At 40.0% G+C, this 18888-nt stretch overlaps 1 protein-coding gene across 2 annotated transcripts; it reads right to left on the bottom strand.

The window, feature by feature from the left end:
• Positions 1–1336: 1336 nt before the first annotated feature.
• Positions 1337–18002, bottom strand: CLEC5A (C-type lectin domain containing 5A). 2 transcript variants are annotated; one of them, XM_032275796.1, is made up of 7 exons: positions 17779–18002; positions 17184–17282; positions 16305–16367; positions 14912–14980; positions 9040–9176; positions 4916–5022; positions 1337–3111 (listed from the first exon to the last, which is right to left on the bottom strand). In XM_032275796.1, exons 2-7 carry the CDS (start codon positions 17260–17262, stop codon positions 2997–2999), a joined length of 570 nt encoding a protein of 189 aa, XP_032131687.1. In that variant the 5' UTR covers positions 17263–17282; positions 17779–18002; the 3' UTR covers positions 1337–2996. The 2 variants fall into 2 exon arrangements, with proteins under 2 accessions (XP_032131687.1, XP_032131686.1); XM_032275795.1 differs by lacking the exon at positions 16305–16367 and having other exon boundaries at positions 17779–17999.
• Between the last annotated feature and the right edge of the window lie 886 nt (positions 18003–18888).

Here is an 18888-nt window from a genome sequence, read left to right as displayed (position 1 = left end):
TGGTTGTTGAATGGACAATACGCTAAAGGACAATAAAGGGAGTTGGAGGGAGGCCAGATGGAGATTGCATCAGTTAGATTTTGCTATACAGGAGATAACCAGAAAACTCCAGTGGTACACAGCTACAAGCTCTTATTTTCATCTTTTCTTTCTTTTTTTGAGACGGAGTTGTGCTGTTACCCAGGTTGGAGTGCAATGGCGCTATCTCGGCTCACCGCAACCTCCGCCTCCTGGGTTCAAGCAATTCTCCTGACTTAGCCTCCCAAGTTTATTTTCGTGCTTAAAGTTTCAGCTGACATAGGGTGGTTCAGCTGATCTCAGGTGGATTTGTTCATGAGTCTAAGGGTTGGATGGGGGTTGGCTGACTTAGGCTGGGCCACATTTGAAGTCATGAAAAGTGTGCCTTTGATCTTCATGTGGCTTGGCCACAACATTTTTAAAGCACCCTTCTCTGACTTGGACATATTTTTATTCCCATATCATAAATAAGTAAACAAGTTATGAAAAATTAAGTGGCTTGCCTACATTAAGCTTAGCAAATTGAAAAGCTACTTCTTGGATGCAGATCACAAGTTCAAATCCTCCACAAAATGTTTCTCCTAATGTCTAATGCCATTGAGATACATAGAGGAATGTTGTTTAATATGTGCAAGAATTTTTTGAGATAGGCATTACTACTCTATTTTATCAGTAAGGAAACTAAGACAAAGAAAGAGTAAGAACACTGCAAGGATTCACACAGCATATTAGAAGCAAAGTCAAAACTCAAATTCAATGGTTTGCTAAATTTTCATTGCTTTTTTTTTTTTTTAAAGCAGGCCACTGCTATCTAATAAAAATCACATTTTCCTAAGCTTCCAAGGATCCAGAAACTCCCCCAATGATGAATTTAAACCAAAGCCCACATATTTCCTGTCTACTCCCCACCCTCACCCCAGGCTACTGGGCTCCTTTTAGAACTTGCAGAGAAATATCTCCTTATCTTGTGGGAAATTTAAGCTGTCTACTAAAGACATCACTAGATGTCTAAATTTCCTGATCTTAAAAGTTTGCAGTTATTCTGTCATGAAATAGGAAGTGAAGCAACTATAGTTCTTTCTTCTCAAAACAGAAGGATTAGGATTTCCTTTCTGTTGTCTGAGTTCTATGGCTTGCCTTTGGCTAGAGTGCTGTTGAGTCTTTTCTCCACCTAGACTGAGCCTTTCTTCCCTTCTCATTGTAGCACTTATTATTATTATTTTTTATTAATGTACTTTAGGTTCTGGGGTACCTGTGCAGATCATGCAGGATTTCTGCATAGGTACAAACATGGCAATGTGGTTTGCTGCCTCCAACCCCCCATCACCTGTATCGGCATTTCTCCTCATGTTATTCCTCCCCAGCCGTAGAACTTATTCTTTACCAACACAGTCAGAGAACTTGTATCTCCACCAGCTACTAATATAATTACAATATCCACCCCATCTCAAACACGAATTATTCCCGGTAACTCCCTTCAAGCAAGTTCTGACACCTGATGTGTTATTTAAAAAAAATTGTAAGTGGCCATGCTAAGGAGCCAAAAATGATGAAACCTAGGAATGCAGAAACAGAACTTAGTGTTGTAATAAAAAACATAATTTACAACAATTTAGTTTGGTATGCATATAATGATATGTATAGTAATTACTGTGGTTCATTGTTATTGGACACAAAATGGTAAGCACTATATTTAGGTGACTATTATTTCCTTCAGTTTTTATACATGGTCTTCCTTATGGTTTAATTATTGTTACTCAGAACACACAAGGCATCTCTTTCCTCTTTCTCATGCACCAAGCAGGGTATGTAGCTGATGTCTTGTGAGTGTAGAGGGCAGCAGGGTACTACAATACTTTTCTTCCTCTTTCTTGCCTTTCTTCCTGTGTTGCCAAATGAACGCCTGTTTCTTGTCTCAGGTGATTTCTATTTGACCCTGATGTTCCCTTTCTACTATGTGCTTACTCCTTGCCCCCAGCCAATGCTTTCCTGAGCAGCCCTCCTCTTTTTCTACTGCTTTGTCAGCTGGACCAGCTCTAGATCAATGTGATGCCAACAGGTGCCAGGCTCCTTGGGTCAGTAGGCTGTGCCTGGTATCAGGCTCTCTCTAGAACTGAAGGCACAAATATATTGAGATTATCAGTGCCCAAGAGTCTATCCAAAATTCTTAAAATATACTCAACAAATATAGCCAGGTACTCAAAACCTTCAGAGCAAAAGATATCTGCTTACCTAAATTTTGGTTGCAAAGGAATTACATATGTTATGATGGGATTTCAGAAATACGACAAGGGAATTTTTAGCTTGAGTGTCTCTTCAGGGCTTTGCTGAAGAACAGAAGTCTAGTGTGTTTGGTTTCCTTGGCTGTCTGGATTTCTTCAAAGGGGTCCCCAAGAAGGTTCCTATCCTGCCCAGACCTCTCTCCATTCCCATAAACAGTGCTGCTGTCTGTGCTCCAAGCTCGGCACTAGGAGCCCTCCCCAAGGCACAGCCTTAGTTCAGACTGAGGAGAGCTACTACCCCAGCTTGTGGAGTTGAAAGGGGCATGTGAATCGAGTTCCCTTGAGAACAGAGATGAGGTCACAGGAGCTACGTTTATCCCTCTTCCACCATGCTACTCACTAAATAATGTTTACAATTCCTCAGTCTACAGTTGCTCCCTGGTAGTGTGGTATGTACTCTAAGGCTGAAATAAAACAAACTCTGCCAATAGACTAGGCCCTTTTGATCAGTCAGAAATGCTCAGAGCTACAGAAGCAGACCTTATCTCTATACCAACTGAGTTGTCTCCATAAAACTGATCCTGTCTCCTGGAGATGGCTAGCATCCAGTCCCCCGGTGCAGAAGAATGAAGCTTGGTTTCCCAAACAGGCAAGGACCACTATTGGTAGACAGACAGGTAAAAGAATCATTGACCAGATGACCTGCATGGATTCAGAAAGAGTTGCAAGTACGATTCTTGTCACAGGGAACTGTGATCATTTGGCATTCTTCTCACAGATCCTGCGGTAGCTGATGTCACATGATGCAGCATCAAGTGTCTTGGTGAGCCCAATGGTCACACAGTTGAAATTCTGATTCTGATTGGTAACGCTAAATGAGAAAAAAAATTAAAGGATGATGATGGCCCACCTTTTTAGCCCAGCCTCTTCCTGATTCCAGAGTGAGAGTCTCGCAGTTTTGCCTGGAAGGGCAGCGGACTGTGGGGCCCACGCACGCCTCTACTTGGGCAGCCTCCTTTATAGCTCAAATCCCTCTCCTAATCCAGTTCCCCAGATGCAGCTCTAAACTGATCCTTTCCTGTCAGCTCTCCTGTGAGCTTGTATGGCTTGACAAAGTCTTGGATCACCTCACTCTGGTGTTTGGTTAGAAGCATCTCATGGGCGGTCTCTTCTTCCAAAAGTGTTGTTGAGGACAGTATGTGTGTTCACAGTGGGAGGACAGAAAGAAAAAGGAGAGAGGTTGTGCATCCCTTTCCAGACCGTAATGGCTTCAGAAAAACTTGGTGGAGTATGTGTTGAGTATGTGTTGGTTCTCCCACCTCTTTTTCTGTCATTTAGTTTGTTTCAGTCTGACTGAAAAGACTCTGGTTTCACAGAAAGGTCATGAGTTTTGGACTAGCTTTGTGATATATATGTATTTTTTTTTTTTTTTTTTTTTTAGCCGAAGTCTCACTCTGTCACCCAGGCTGGAGTGCAGTGGCACAATCTCGGCTTGTTGCAACCTCCGACTCCAGGGTTCAAGCAATTCTTCTGCCTCAGCCTCCCAAGTAGCTGGGACTACAGGCATGTGCCACCACGTCCAGCTAATTCTTTTGCATTTTTAGTAGAGATGAGGTTTCACCATATTGGTTGGGTTGGTCTCGAACTCCTGACCTCATGATCCACCTGGCTTGGCCTCCAAAAGTACTGGGATTACAGGCATGAGCCACCACATCTGGCCCCTGCTTTGTGATATTTAACACATTTCTAAGCTTTTCTTGTCCTCAATTCAACTGTCTGTGAAATGGGGAGTGATAAAAACTTTTCATGTAGCATCATGGGGAATATCTCAGGAAACAACATATGCAAAGTGTTTAGCATAGTGCTGACATTAGCAGACACTGAATAAATATTAATTTCCTCCTTTCTGTCGGGAAGCCCAGTTACAAGCTAGGGGACTGACCTGACTGTGTCTGAATCACTACTTTCATATAAACACTGGGAAAATTATTGGTGTTCTCACCAACGCTTATCTCCATGGAACAAGTCACAGGAGATAGCCCTTGAGAATCAGAAATTCATAGGTTTAAGTTGCTCATAATAACCTTTCTTTAGATAAAGAAGGCACATCTGGGGAAACTTGTAGGTACTTTGCAATAAAATCTAGTATATAATTTCCATGGGTTAAAAGACTAAGCTCTTTTGATCAATGAGAAACGCTAGGTATTATAGAAACAGATCTCATCTCTATACCAACTCAGTTGCCTCCATAAAACTGACCCTGTCTCCTGGAGATAGCTAGCAACCAGTCTAGACTCATGTCTAGTCTGTTTGAAGTCAACACGTTAAGCCCTTTTGATCAGTCAGAAATGCTCAGTGCAATAGAAACTAGCATCTTTAGAGAGCTACAGATACGTAAAACAAACACTATGTATGTAGATTTGTTTGGATCTTGATTTGAACAAAATAATTTGCTATATGAATACACTTCTCTCTCCTCATGAAAATTTGATCTCTCTCATAATAAAAAGTTTATAAAATGTGTCTCAGGGAATAGATGGGTTGGAAGAAAGGAGAGGAGCAGAACAGAGTCAAGTGTCAGCATTTGAGCTATTCCAGCGTGAACCCATCAATCTCATGTTTGGTCTTTTGGGGCAAACCAAGATACCCCAGGAAACTGTGGGATGTTCACGTACTTGCCATGGAACACAGAGTTGTTGATCCAACGCCACTTTTTCTCTTCACGATGGTACATTAAGCCAATAAAATACTTCTCAGCCTCAGTTAGGTCCTGAAGAAACCTCTAGAAATTGAAAAGAAATTTCAACAGTGAGTGTTTTAATGACGCCTCTCTTGAGCCAATGTGCCCGTGATTATATCTGATCCTGGGAATAAAGAAGGCTGGTAGGGAACTCTGAGACTGGCTGTAGCTGGGACTCACCATTAACCCTAAAGAGGTTGTTGTCAAGCTTGACAGGGAATCTGGAAAACCTGAGGTTTTGTTAAAACACAGACTACTGGGCTCCTGGTTAAGCAGATCTAGTCAAGGGAACCAGTAATTTACTTTTCTACTAAATGCCCAGGTGGTCTCCCAGGGACCACACTGTGAGAATGAAGGGGAAGGGGTACTGTGCAATCTGAAACAGGGTCATTTAGAAAAATATCTCATGCTTCTATCCACAGGATTGTTTTTGTTGCCTAAATAAGGCAACAAATTTTGTATGCTAAATAAGGCTAAATCAAGTGCTAACAAAATGTGTTTCTATTTCTTGAGTACTTAACAGAGGAAAACAGCAAGATTTAAAAGTGTATTGCTAAAGCAGATAATCCAAGAAGAAATAAGCAAGTGCTTGTTGAATATTTGCTAATTTGACACTAGTCCTAGACATCTTTGTTCTGTAATTAATTGATAAATTATAAATCGTTTCAGCCAGAAGTGTTTCCTATACTTGTCACACTCCTCCCATAATCAGTGGGTATCCAAGTCTCATTCTTTCCATCCCCATGGCTATTGCCTTAGTTTCTCCTTTTCTGAAACATCTTATTTCATTACTTTTTAATGAATTACTGAATCTTCTCATTTACCAAACATCTTTTGAGTGTCTATTATGTGCCATGCATTGTACTAGGCTGAGGATACGGAAACAAGTATATTTATCCTCAAAGAAATTATGATCAAGAGGGTTGGCAAACTACAGCCAGTGGGCCAAATCCAGCCTGCACCCTGTTTCAGTAAATGTTTTATTGAAATGCACCCATGCCCATTGTTCACATACGGTCTATGGCTGCTTTCAAGCTATCGCAGCAGAGTTGAATAGCTGTAACAGAGACCAATTCCCTAAAAAGCTTAAAATGTATATTATCTGGCCCTTTTTAAAGAAAGTTCTCTGACCCATGGTCTAAAACAAGAGTCCTTAATGCTGAATTCTCATGCTGGAAGCCATGGATAGTTTCCCAGGAAAACTATGAAGCCACTGGAATTTTATGAAAAATATTTTGCTTATGTAATGTTTCTGGGAAGAGGTACATAGATTTTATCACCATTATTAAAATGTCAGCGGTCCCCACAGGTTTAATGAGGGAAGATAACCAACATAACCGGCATAATGAGGTATTTCCAGTGTAGTACTAGGAAATTATATACTAGATCTGGAAGAGGCAGAAAGGAGGAAGTGATCATTCTACATAGATCTGAAGCTTTTCTAGAATGATTGATGAGGTGATACCTGAGATGAATTTTAGGCTAAGTTTGTCAGACCAACTGTAGGAGAGGGTATGGACTTCCTGGAAGAGAGAGCATGGACTACAGGCAGGCGAGGAAGCAGCCTGGAGCATTTGAGGAACAGGATGCTCAGCGTAGCTAGTGCAGAGGTGGCAGGGAGGTGGTCTGAGAGACAAGGCTGGAGGGAAGGCACACAGGTTGCACCGTGCAAGGCCTGCATGCTGTAAGGTACATGGATGTGCTTTGGTCAAGAAATAGGTCAAGACGGACATCCGGGCCAAAGTGACTCTGTGAGTTTAGGGCGTAGGCCTATATAACAAGTGTATATATACTTGTTAAGTAACCTGTTTGTGTAAACTCACGCTTGGCTTGGAGCCACTATTGTTTGAAAAAGTTTCGACTGACCTGCTGATTGCTGTGCATGCAGCTCGGCTTGGCTAAACACGTCTTGAAATGGTACAGGTGCTCTTGTGCAGGCACTGGCACCCAGAGAGAGAACCAAAGCTGTCCATCTGCAAGATCTTGCAGAGGGACAGAGGGGAGCCGGGACACGGCTCAGCATGCACTCATGCCCAGAGAGAGAAAGAATTAAGCTGCTGACACTGAAGGCAAGGGATAATTGGCTGCGCAGCTGTGCATGGGAGTGGCAGGAGCAAGCAGTCAAGACAGTGTGAGAAAGCTGCTTATGAGAGAGCTGCTGAAAACAACAGACTACATGTCACCTGCTTATGGCCCCCTAAGTGTTCTTTCAGCTATCTGCCACCCACCCACTCCCCTCGGACTTCAGCTTGGAACGTGACCCTGAGCGTGACATTTGGTGTAGTCATGAACCTGACATATGCCATGCTAGGAGAACTGGGGTTTAAGCCACTTTAATTTGGAAAATGGCACAGACAGTTTAGAGCCTTAAAGGTATCATGATGTCAGTTCTGCGGAGGTTACCTAGAAAGAGGGCAAAACTGGAGGCAAGGAGATCAATTAGAAGAATGCTGAAGAAATCCAGGCGAGAGCTGAACTATTTGTTGTGAGCATAGAGAGCAAAGGAGTTGGTTAACAAATAATCGAGGAGGAAAAGAGAAGGTAAAGTTCGAGAAAGCTCTTAGCCTTCAATCTTGGGTAAGATGACTACTCACCAGTATTTGGAATGCAGAAGGAGGAGTGGTGGGGTCAAATGTAATTCATTCAGTTTTGAACATAGTTTGTGGGACTCTTGAAACATCAAAGTGGAATTTGGTATACTTGTTTGGAGGAGAAGGATGAGCTGGAGATACAGACTTGAGAGTCACCAGCAAACCATTGGCATGATGACCTCTGTCTTTTTCTTTTCCTTTTTTATTTTCTTTTGAGACAGTCTTGCTCTGTCGCTTAGGCTGGAGTGTAGTGGCATAATCACGGCTCACTGAAGCCTCCGCCTTCTGGGTTCAAGCAATTCTTGTGCCTCAGCTACTTAAATAGCTGGGATTTCAGGTGTGCACCATCTCACCTGGCTAATTTTTAGCGGAGATGTAGTTTCGCCATGTTGGTCAGGCTGGTCATGATGACCTTGTTCATCACCAAGGATGCAAATTGAAATCCACAAAACTTAATGGGTGTGGCAGACTTGCCACATTTGTTTCTTCCTTTTGCCTTCCCTCCTTTCCTATTTTAATTACCCTGACTTGCTCCTGGTTTTCTACCTGAGGACGTTTTTTCTTGCTACCTGGGTACTTATCCCTAGAGGATCTGTAGCATCCAGATCCCTTGGTCATCTATTACCAAGATTCAGAGAAAAAGATCCTCTTACAAACTCTTCTTAATCACAGGAGAACTTTTTAGAGGAGGAATAAAGGGATAGAAGTGAGATAAGCAGGAGTATAGTGTACGTAGCACAGTGTCTACGCATTTAGACATAATTTATTTTAGTCTGTAGTTGCCTCTCCTTTGACTGCTATATGTTTAGCAGTCAATAATTGATTATAGTCAATTATAGTAAATAATTGATTAGAGTATGGGTTTTGGAGTCAGTGAGATCTAAATTCAATTCCATATTCTGTTGTTTGACCTTGGGCAAATGACTTTTCCATGCCCTAGTTTCCATTTATAAAATGTGAATAATAATATATCCTTATGATTATTATCGTGATCATCAACTGCAAATTCAGTCCTATGACCTGATTATTTGTTTTTCATATTATGAATGTCGTCAATCCACATCTTCCTTGTTTACTATGCAGACTGGGATGGTACATTGACTATTCACATCTATGAAGTATTCTTTTAGTTGTTAAACAACTTTTACACACATCAGCTTATTTGGTCATTTGCTGCACTTTAAATGTCTTAGCCCATCCCCAGGATACCAGCTCATTGCTGTGCCCCACAGAAAAGACCACAGGTGTGGATTTCTGTGGTTAAATAAAACTGAAAAACATGCTGCTTCACTGCTACTAAAAAGAGTCTCCTAACCCCCAGTCCAGAACAAACAGCTTCAGTTTTTCAGCCACCTCTCCATTCCTTACTCCACTCCATCCCCACTCCCCTAAATTTCCAACCCATACCAACCGCTCACTGAGGCTGTGTAGAGTGTATGGCTTTACTGTACCATTCCAGTGTCCTCACCAGTTTCTCTAGGGTATTGACAATTGCCAATGTGGATCCTTTTCTTTCACAAAACTCTCTGCTTTCATTCCAAGATGATTCAGAAGTGGATAAGAAAAAACATCTTCCTTGATGAAATTCCCATTCTTTCGGGCAGACTGAAGAGGTTCAAGAAAGGAGAGTATGAGATTACTGGTTTGGGGTATAAATCCTGGAACTAAGTCATAAAATAGCGATACATGGTTTTATTTTGTTTTAACAAATATATAGGTACAAATTACTCTCCATCCAGGAACAAATTCCACCCAGTCTAGTCCGGTTCCCTAACAATAATATAAAAGGACAATAAGGAGGAGCAGAGGAAAATGGCCAAATAGAAGTTTCCGTTAGTCATTCCCCTACAGGAACACCAAATTTGAACACTATCTACACACAAAAAAGCACAAACATGTACATGAGGACAAAAAATTAGATGAACACTCAGTATCTGGGTTTAATTTCCTATAGCTGAAGGAGATACAGCAGAGGGTAGGAAAGACAGTCTTGAATTGCTGACACCACCCTTCCTCTATCCTTGCTGCAGTGACAGCTGGCATGGTAAAATCCATGTGCATGGGAGAGGGAGTGTGCAGGGATTTTGAGACTTTACATTGGACTCAGTGCTGCCCTGTCATTGTGGAGGGCAAAACGGGCTGAACTCAGCTGATGCCCAACCATGAAGGGAGCATATAGATGATTGCATGCCAGTAGTTGAAACTTGAGTTCTGGCAAGCCTTGCCACTGTGAGCTGAATTGCTTTTGGGTCCTAAATAAACTTGAAAGGTAGTATAGGACACAAGGACTGCAACTGCTAGGCAAGTTCTTGTGCTAAGCTGGGCTTTGAGCTAGTAGAATTAGGGGACACCTACTGAGATACCAGCCAGGGTGGCCAAGGGAATGCTTGTGCCATTGCGCTCCCAACCCCAAGAAGCATGACATGCAGCTTCGAAAGAGACCCTTTCTTTATACTTGAGGAGAGGAGAGGGAAGAATAAAGAGTGCTTTGTCTTGGGTACCAGCTCAGCCACAGTAGAATAGGGCACTAGGTAGAGTTGTGAGGTCCCCATTCCAAAGCCTAGTTTCTGAAAGATATTTCTAGACACACCTAGACATACCCTGGGCCAAAAGGGAATCCTGTGTCTTGAAGATAAGGACACTGTCCTGACAGGATCCCTCACTTGCTGATGAAAGAGTTCTTAGGCCCTGAATAACCAGCAGCAATACCTAGGTTGTGGGCCTTGGGTGATACTGAGATGTCTCAGAGGTGAGACCCAGCACATTCCTCTGCTTGAGAAAAGAAGAGAGAAAAGGAGGCTTTGTCTTGCAAAGAGCCTGTGGTATGTAAAGTAGTCTTAAGTAGAAAGACTAAAAGATGAACCAATAAAAATGATAACTACAACTTTTCAAGACATAGTAAAAACAAAGTTATAAATGGAAACAACAAAAAGTTAAAAACTGGGAGACAAAGTGTAGAGTTTTATTTTCTTTTTTTGCTAGCTTTGTTTGTTTATGCAAGAAGAGTTAAGTTGTTAACACCTTACAATAATGGGTTATAAGATAGTATTTGCAAGCCTCATAGTAACCTTGAATCAAAAAACATACGATACACAAAAAGCAGGAAATTAAATCATACCACCGGAGAAAATCACCTTCACTAAAAGGAAGACAGGAAGGAAAGAAAGAGGAAAAGAAGACTGAAAAACAACACAAAAACAACGAAATGGCAGAAGTAAGTGCTTACTTATTAATAATAGTATTGAATGTAAATGGATTAAACTTTCCAATCAAACTATGTAGAGTGGCCGAATGGATGAAAAAACAAGACCTAATGATCTATTTTCCTCAAGAAACACTCTCCAACTATAAAGACACAAACCAACTGAAAATGAAGGGATAGAAAGAGATATTCCATGCCAATGGAAATCAAAAACGTGCAACAGTAGCCATACTTACATTAGGCAAAATAGACAAAACTATAAGAAGACACAAAGAAGGTCACTATATAATGATAAAAGGGCCATTTCAGCAAGAGGAGAATTTAACATTCTGTTTTCAGCATTTGACCGTCTTTCAGATGGAAAAATCAACAAAGTAACATTGGACTTCATCTATACTATAGATCAAATGGACATAATAGATATTTATACAACATTCTATTCATCAGCTACAGAATACACATTCTTTTCCTCAGCATATGGATTATTCTCAAGGACAGACCATATGTTAGGTAACAAAACAAGTCTTCAAACATTCAAAAAATTGAAATAATATTAAGCATCTTCTCTGACCACAATGGAATTAAACTAGAAGTCAGTAACAAGAGAAAATTTGGAAACTGTATAAATACATGGAAATTAAACAATATGCTCCTGGATGACCAGTCAGTTAACAAAGACATTAAGAAGGGAATTGGAAAATTTCTTGAAACAGATGATAATGAAAACACAACAGACCAAAACCTATTGGATATTAAGATGGAAGTTTATACCTATAAATGTCTACATCAAAAAAAAAAAAAAAAAAGCAACTTCAAACAAAAACCCGATGATAAATCTTAAAGAACAAAAAAGCAAGTACAAATCAAAGTCAAAATTAGTAGAACAAAAGAAATAAAAATCAAAGCTGAAATAAATTGAAGAAAACAAAACAAAACATCAATGCAACAAAAGTTGGCTTTTTGAAAAGATAAACAAAATCAATAAACCTTTAGCCAGATCAAGAAAAAAACGAGAGAAGGCTCAAATTAATCAGAGATGAAAAACGAGACATTACAATGGATGGCACAGAAATTCAGAGGATCATTAGTGACTACTCTGAGCAATTGTATGCCAATAAATTGGAAAATCTAGAAGAAATGAACAAATTCCTAGACACATACAATCTACCAAGATTGAACCACAAAGAAATCCAAAACCTGAACAGATCAATTACAAGTAATGAGATCAAAGCCATGATAAAAACTCTCCCAATAAAGAAAAGCCCAGGATCCAATGGCTTTACTGCTGAAGTATTAAAGAAGAATTAATACCAATTCTACTCACACGGTTCTGAAAAATAGAGGAGGAAGGAATAGTTCCAAATTTATTCTATAAAGCCTACGTTACCGTGATACCAAAACCAGATTGAGACACATCAAAAACAGAAAACTACAGGCAAATATAATGATCAGTATTGATGCAAAATACCTCAACAAAATACTAGCAAGCTGAATTCAACAACATATTAAAAAGATCATTCATCATGATCAAGTGGGATTTAACCCAGGAATGCAAGAATGGTTTAACACATGCAAATTAATCAATGTAATACATTATATCAACAGAATGAAGGACAAAAACCATATGATCATTTTAATTAATGCTGAAAAATTATTTGATAAAAGTCAACATCCCTTCATGATAAAAACTCTCAAAAAACAGAGTATTGAAGGAACATCCCTCAACAAAATAAAAGCCATATGTGACAGACCCACAGCTAACATCATATTGAATGGGGAAAAAATGAAAGACTTTTTTGTAAGATCTGGGACATGGCAAGGCTGCACCCACTTTTTCACTGTTTTTCAGCATAGTACTTGAAGGCTTAGCTAGAGCAGTCAGACGAGAAAGAAATAAAAAACATCCAAATTGGAAAGGAAGAAGTCAAATTATCCTTGTTTGCAGATGACATGATCTTATGTTTGTAAAAACCTAAAGATTCCACTAAAATGCTATTGGAACTGATAAACAAATTCAGTAAAGTTTCAGGATACAAAAATCAACAGACAAAAATTAGTAGCATTTCTATATGCCAACAGTGAATACTCTGAAAACAAATTAAGAGATCAATCCATTTATAATAGCTACAAATACAATAAAATATCTATGAATTAACTAAAGAAGTGAAAGATCTGACCAATGAAAACTATAAAACATGGGTGAAAGAAATTGACAAGGGCACCAAAAAATTGAAAAATATTCCATGTTCATGGATTGGAAGAATCAATATTAAATGTTAATATTAAATAGTTAAAATGTTCACACTACCCAAAGCAATCTGCAGATTTAATGCAATCTTTGTCAAAAACCCAGTGACATTCTTCACAGAAATAGAAAAAATTATCCTAAAATGTACATGGAGCCATAGAAGACCCAGAGTGTCCAAAGCTATCCTAAGCAAAAACTTGACAAAACTGGAGGAGTCACGTTACCTGACTTCAAATTATACTACAGAGTTTTAGTAACCAAAATGCCATGGCACTGGCATAACAACAGACACATAGGCCGGAACAGAAGAGAGAACCCAGAAATAATTCCATACATCTACAGTGAACTCATTTTTAACAAAGGTACCAAGAACATGCATTGAGGAAGGGACAGTGTCTTCAATAAATGGTGCTGGGAAACTGGATATTCATGTGCAGAAGAATGAAACGAGACCCCCTATCTCTTGACATATACAAAAACCAAATCAAAGTGGATTAAAGACGTAATTCTAAAACCTCAAGTTATGAAAATGCAAGAAAACTTTGGAGAAACTCTATAGGACATTGAAGTGAGCAAAGATTTCTTGAGTAGTATACCACAAGCACAGGCAACCCAAGGAGAAATGGATAAATAAGATCATATCAAGTTAAAAAGCTTCTGCCTAGCAAAGGAAACAATCAACAAAGTGAAGAGACAACCCACAGAATGGAAGAAAATGTTTGAAAACTACCCATTTGACAAGGGATTAATAACCAGAATATGTAAGGAACCCAAACAATTGTATAGGAAAAAAATTCTAATAATCTAGTTAAAAATTGGGCAAAAGATCTAAATAGACATTTCTCTAAAGAAGTCACACAAATGGCAAATATAAACGTGAAAAGGTGCTCAACACCATTCCCCAGTATAGAATTTCAAATCGAAACTACAATGAGGTATCATCTCAACCCAGTTAAAATGGCTTTTGTCCAAAAGGCTGGCAATAACCGATGCTGGAGGGGATCTGGAGAAAAGGGAACCCTCACACACGGTTGGTGGGAATGTAAACTAGTACAACAACTGTGGAGAAGAGTTTGGAGGCTCTTCAATCAACTATAAATAGAGCTACCGCATGACCCAGCGATCCTACTCCTAAGTAAAGTTTCAAAAGAAAGGAAATCAGTGTATTGATGAGATATCGGCACTCCTGTTCTTATTGTAACACTGTTCACAATAGCCAAGATTTGGAAATAACCTAAGTGTCTATCAACAGATGAATGGATGAAGAAATGTGGTACATATACACAATGGAGTACTATTCATCCATAAAAAAATCAGATCCTGTCATTTGTAACAACATGAATCGAACTGGAGGTTATTATGTTACATGAAATAAACCAGGCAGAGAAAGACAAGCTTTGCATGTTTTCACTTATTTACAGGAGCTAAAATTTAAAACCATTAAGCTCATGGAGATAGAGCATAGCTGGATGGTTACCAGAGGCTGGGAAGGGTAGTTGGTGGGGAGGTATAGGAGAAGTGGGGCTTGTTAATGGGTACTGAAAAATAGAAAGAATAAATAAGACCTACTATTTGCTGGCACAACAGGTGACTATAGCCGAACATAGTGTAATTGCAGATTTAAACATAACTAGGAGTTTGTAATTCTTTGTTTGTAATACAAAAGATAAATGCTTGAGGCAATACTCAGAAAATTAAAAAATACTATATACTCAGAAAATTAAAAAATAAAAGCCAAAATAATATATATAAAGAGAATGAACTGGAAGATCTTTGTGGTCCCTTTGAGCAAAAAAGTTCCACAAGAATAAAGACAATGGGAGAAGTCGCTGAGAATTCAGTGCATAAGAACCTGGGCAATGGAGAGTAGGTTGTAACCATGCACTTTACCTGTTCCATAGCTCCTTGTGGGAAGGAAGCTCTTGGGACTTGGGGAACGGCTCCCAAAAATCTGTGAGACTGAAGAGAAAAGAAAACCTGAATGTTACTGTCTGATGAATACAACACAGAAACAGAAACATCAGAGGATGGGCTGCGTGACTATCTCTGAATCATGGAGATGACAAGAAGCTCTTGGCCACTCTGATCTAGAACATTTCAGAAAATTTCTTTCTTTGAGCCTTCCATCTAACTACTACCATTACTTGTCATGCTTGACACTCAAATCCTATTTCCTGTCTCTTTTTTTTTTTTTCTGATGTAGCGGTAGGCATCAAATCCTGAGAAAAAGAACAGGAGAAAGGAAAATAATGGAGGAATTTAGTATCAGAGGGAAACTCTCATATTCTTATCTTATAGAAACCTTTGACAGTGTTTTCGCCAAACAACTGTTTGGAATACTTCTCCCCAAGGCTCCACATAGCATCTTTGCTGTTCTTTCTGTTCCTGGTGTCCCAAACTCCATATGAAAACTCATAATCCCAGGCAGCTCTGGGACTCTTTTCTCATCAGCACTGTATTAGCTCTAAGGACTGAGGCTAAGTGGAACAAAATTTCAGGGTCAAAGGGGTTTTGGCAGACAAGGAAGCAGGTGAACTTTATGGAGATTTTCTAAAAGCAGAGAAGGGTCCATTCATTTCTAGAAACCCATATAGGGGCCTCATTTTCCTGGGAACACTGGCTGTCTGAGCAGGCAGCTTCAGTGGCTTCAGAGGCTGGTCAAACATTACATCAGGGGTGCCGGTTATTTGTCCATTGTGGTTGAAGACAACTTTACTCTGACATCAAATTACTTACTTTTATCTTAATGAAACAAATTGGCATTCACTTTTTATTTCAGTACCCAGTTCATAGACTCTAAGATGTATTAGCCTGGTTTTCATCAGAAACGACTTTGAGATTATAACTGAGAAGATTCAATAAATATTTTCGAAATGGTCTTTCTCCTAACGATCTCAGTAGTAATAGGTGTCTTAAGAGGAAGTGAGAGGGAGGATGTTCTTGGATAAGACTTCGAGAGGAAGCTGGTTTAATAGGGAGAGGAGAACCATGCCCCACTCATCTCTCAGTCTCCCATGGCTACTGGCTATTTAGCACTTTCACCTTCTATTACAATGATTAGATAGAAATTACCCTCGTATCCAGGAGGAAAACTGATGATCAGGAATTTCCCTCAGTCTGCTCTTGGTTTTCTCATATATAAAAGAAAGGGAATTAATTAGAAGATCTTTATGGAACGTTTGTCCAAAAGAATTTATCGGGAAAGGAGGCTGTGTGGAAGGTCTCTAATAATTCAGCATGGAAGTAGCAGGAGGTTGGGGAGATTTACCACTGTGCAGATTACCTGTTCCATAGCTCCTGGTGGTGGTGGTGAAACCATCGTCACTTTTGTTAAAAATCTGTGGGACTGCAAAGAAAATCAGCTGTCGGCTCAGCCCCAAATGTGACTGCATGATGAACATAGCAAACAAACCTCAGCACAGGGGCTGCCAGGGTACTGTGACGGTTAGCGGGAAATACTGAACTCTCTGACTCAGTGAAGATGTGTAAATGTGGTTTGTGACTACATTCACTTATTCATATTTCTTTCCTGCTGTCTGACTTGATAGGAATTGCACCTTCAAATTGCATCATGAGGAAGACACTTCTTAGCTAACTACTGCCTCCTACTTACATTTCCTTCCTCATTTGCTTTCCCTACTGGCTTCGGGGCTGGAGAAGATTCTAGTTTCTGATTGCAGTGAAATCCTTTGATAGGATAGTGAAATCCTTCTTTTACTAGGCATTTGGATGAATTAATTTATATGTACACAGAAATTTCTTTCTCAGTTAAATCCTGTTACATTATAATTCATCTCTTACCATGGCCTTATAATTGGGTTGAACTGGAGCTGTATTTTTAGATTTTGGCAACAATAACAAGCACTGCTAAGTACTTCAGCTGAGATCACCCAACTAATACTCTACTAGCAAAAGCTTTGCATGGGGTTCTAACCATCAGAAACTTGTAAGTTCTATATCTCCAAGGTAGACCGAGGAGCCTGGCCCAGTGTATGTGCTGGGGAGTGAGAAAGACATTGCCAATTGACCTCCGTTTGGGTCAGTTGTTCTCAGGTGGAAAGACTTGGGTACGTGACCTCTACACTCAACCTTGCATTCTGACAGAGGAGTCCATGAGCAAGACAACACAGAGGTTAGGGCAAGGGGTTGCCCAAATACTCACAATAAAGTAGAAAGAAGGTCGTTCCAACAACTTTAATCACCACCACAATCAGTCCAGAGATAATCATGTGCCAGTTCATGATGAAGGAACTGCAGGGGCCTGTGAAGATTAGATTATAACAGGATCAGAATTCAGGAACAAGGCTGCTTTTCACTCCCAGCCTTTCGCTCAGAGTACCCAGAGCAAGGGAGGCTTGGAAGACAGGCAAGGCATTGATAGGTACCAGGAGGCGACCCATCATGGGCCCAGAACACAGAAAGAACCATGTATTGATTGGAACCTTTGAACTTGGAATGCTGCCTCTCCTTCACTCATTCCCTGGTCTAGGCCTCAGTCTGGCCCTATTTGTGACCTCCTGAATTCTGTCCAACAAGTAAACCCTCTCCTGTATTTTGAGAACCCTTATCCTTGAAATGACCCCTTAGTTTGTAGTCTTCACCATAGTTTGTAGTCTTCACCATATTGACTTAAGTTGTCAGAAGTCTCAACCTCCCAAACGCCAGGGGTAGGTGACTATAGACAGGACAGGCACCCCTGAAGGTCTTGGCATTGGGGAAGAGTCAATATTCTGTGCAGCCAGGCCAGACACACTCACCTCTTTCTCTATGGAAGGCTGGGCCGGCTTGCAAATGGGGGTCTTCCTGGTGGCCTAATACTTGGTGTGGCTGGCAGGTGCCCCGTCTCCTGAGAATATGCTCCTTCTGCTCAGGCAACGTTCTTCCTTCTTCACAGTCTCTGCCTTGGCAGCAATCCCAAGAAATACCTCTTCCTCTTCAGTGTGCTTGGCAAAGGGAGCAGGCGGGGCAAAGAAGGGAAGAGACTCTCTAGCCCTAGTGGTGACAAGAAGTTCCTGCCAGGGGAGTTCTAACACAGAGGAACATTTTAAGGAGAATTTGGAAAACAAAATACCTCAACACACGCTTGCGCTTCCTCCGTCTCTAAATCTCCTTGATATACGGGGGGATGAGAAATGTAGTAAAGTTTTAGCAAGTGTTGAACCTGGATAAAAGGTAGCTGGAAGTTATTTGTGATTTCCTTACGATATTTCCACTAGTCTGAAATTATGTCAAGTTAAAAATGTTAAGAAAAGAAATCCAGTTAAGATGAGCAGGTCCTTGCTCTTCCATTTGTTCCATTTGCTGGAGCTCTGCTCATTCCCCTTTATCATGGACGACTCTCTGGCACCACCTGCTCACCTTTCAGACCTCATGGTGGCTCTTCAGTGTTTCTTGAGCATGGCACTCTGCTGGATACAGCAGTGGGCTGTGGCGAACAATACTCAAGTCCTATTTTCAAAGAGTTTTTTAATTGCATATTAAATTTGAAAATTTGCTTTTATTTTCCCTACTATAAAAGCTACATGTGCTCATGACAAAAGATGGCTGGAAAATATTAACAAGGAAAATTGAGAAACCAAAAGACATTTATAACCTTGTACATTTAGATATAGTCATTGCTAGCACCTCAGGATGTATTCTTTCAAGATGAGTAGGTATATAGGGGGATAGATGGATAGATAATGACAGACAAACACTGGTTCACATAGAACAATAGGAACATGTTGTACATATTATTTTGTAATCTATATGCTACAGATTAAGGTAACACTATGTTATATATATCTTTTCATGTAGATTTTGATAATGTATTATTTAATATCTGCATAGCATTCAGGTGAAAAAGTGAATGTATGATTTATTTATTC

This window comes from Sapajus apella, unplaced genomic scaffold (genome assembly GCF_009761245.1).
Source record: "Sapajus apella isolate SASKATOON/1434 unplaced genomic scaffold, GSC_monkey_1.0 scaffold7, whole genome shotgun sequence".
In the NCBI taxonomy this organism is placed as follows: domain Eukaryota; kingdom Metazoa; phylum Chordata; class Mammalia; order Primates; family Cebidae; genus Sapajus; species Sapajus apella.
This window is presented reverse-complemented; position numbering and strand designations above follow the sequence as displayed.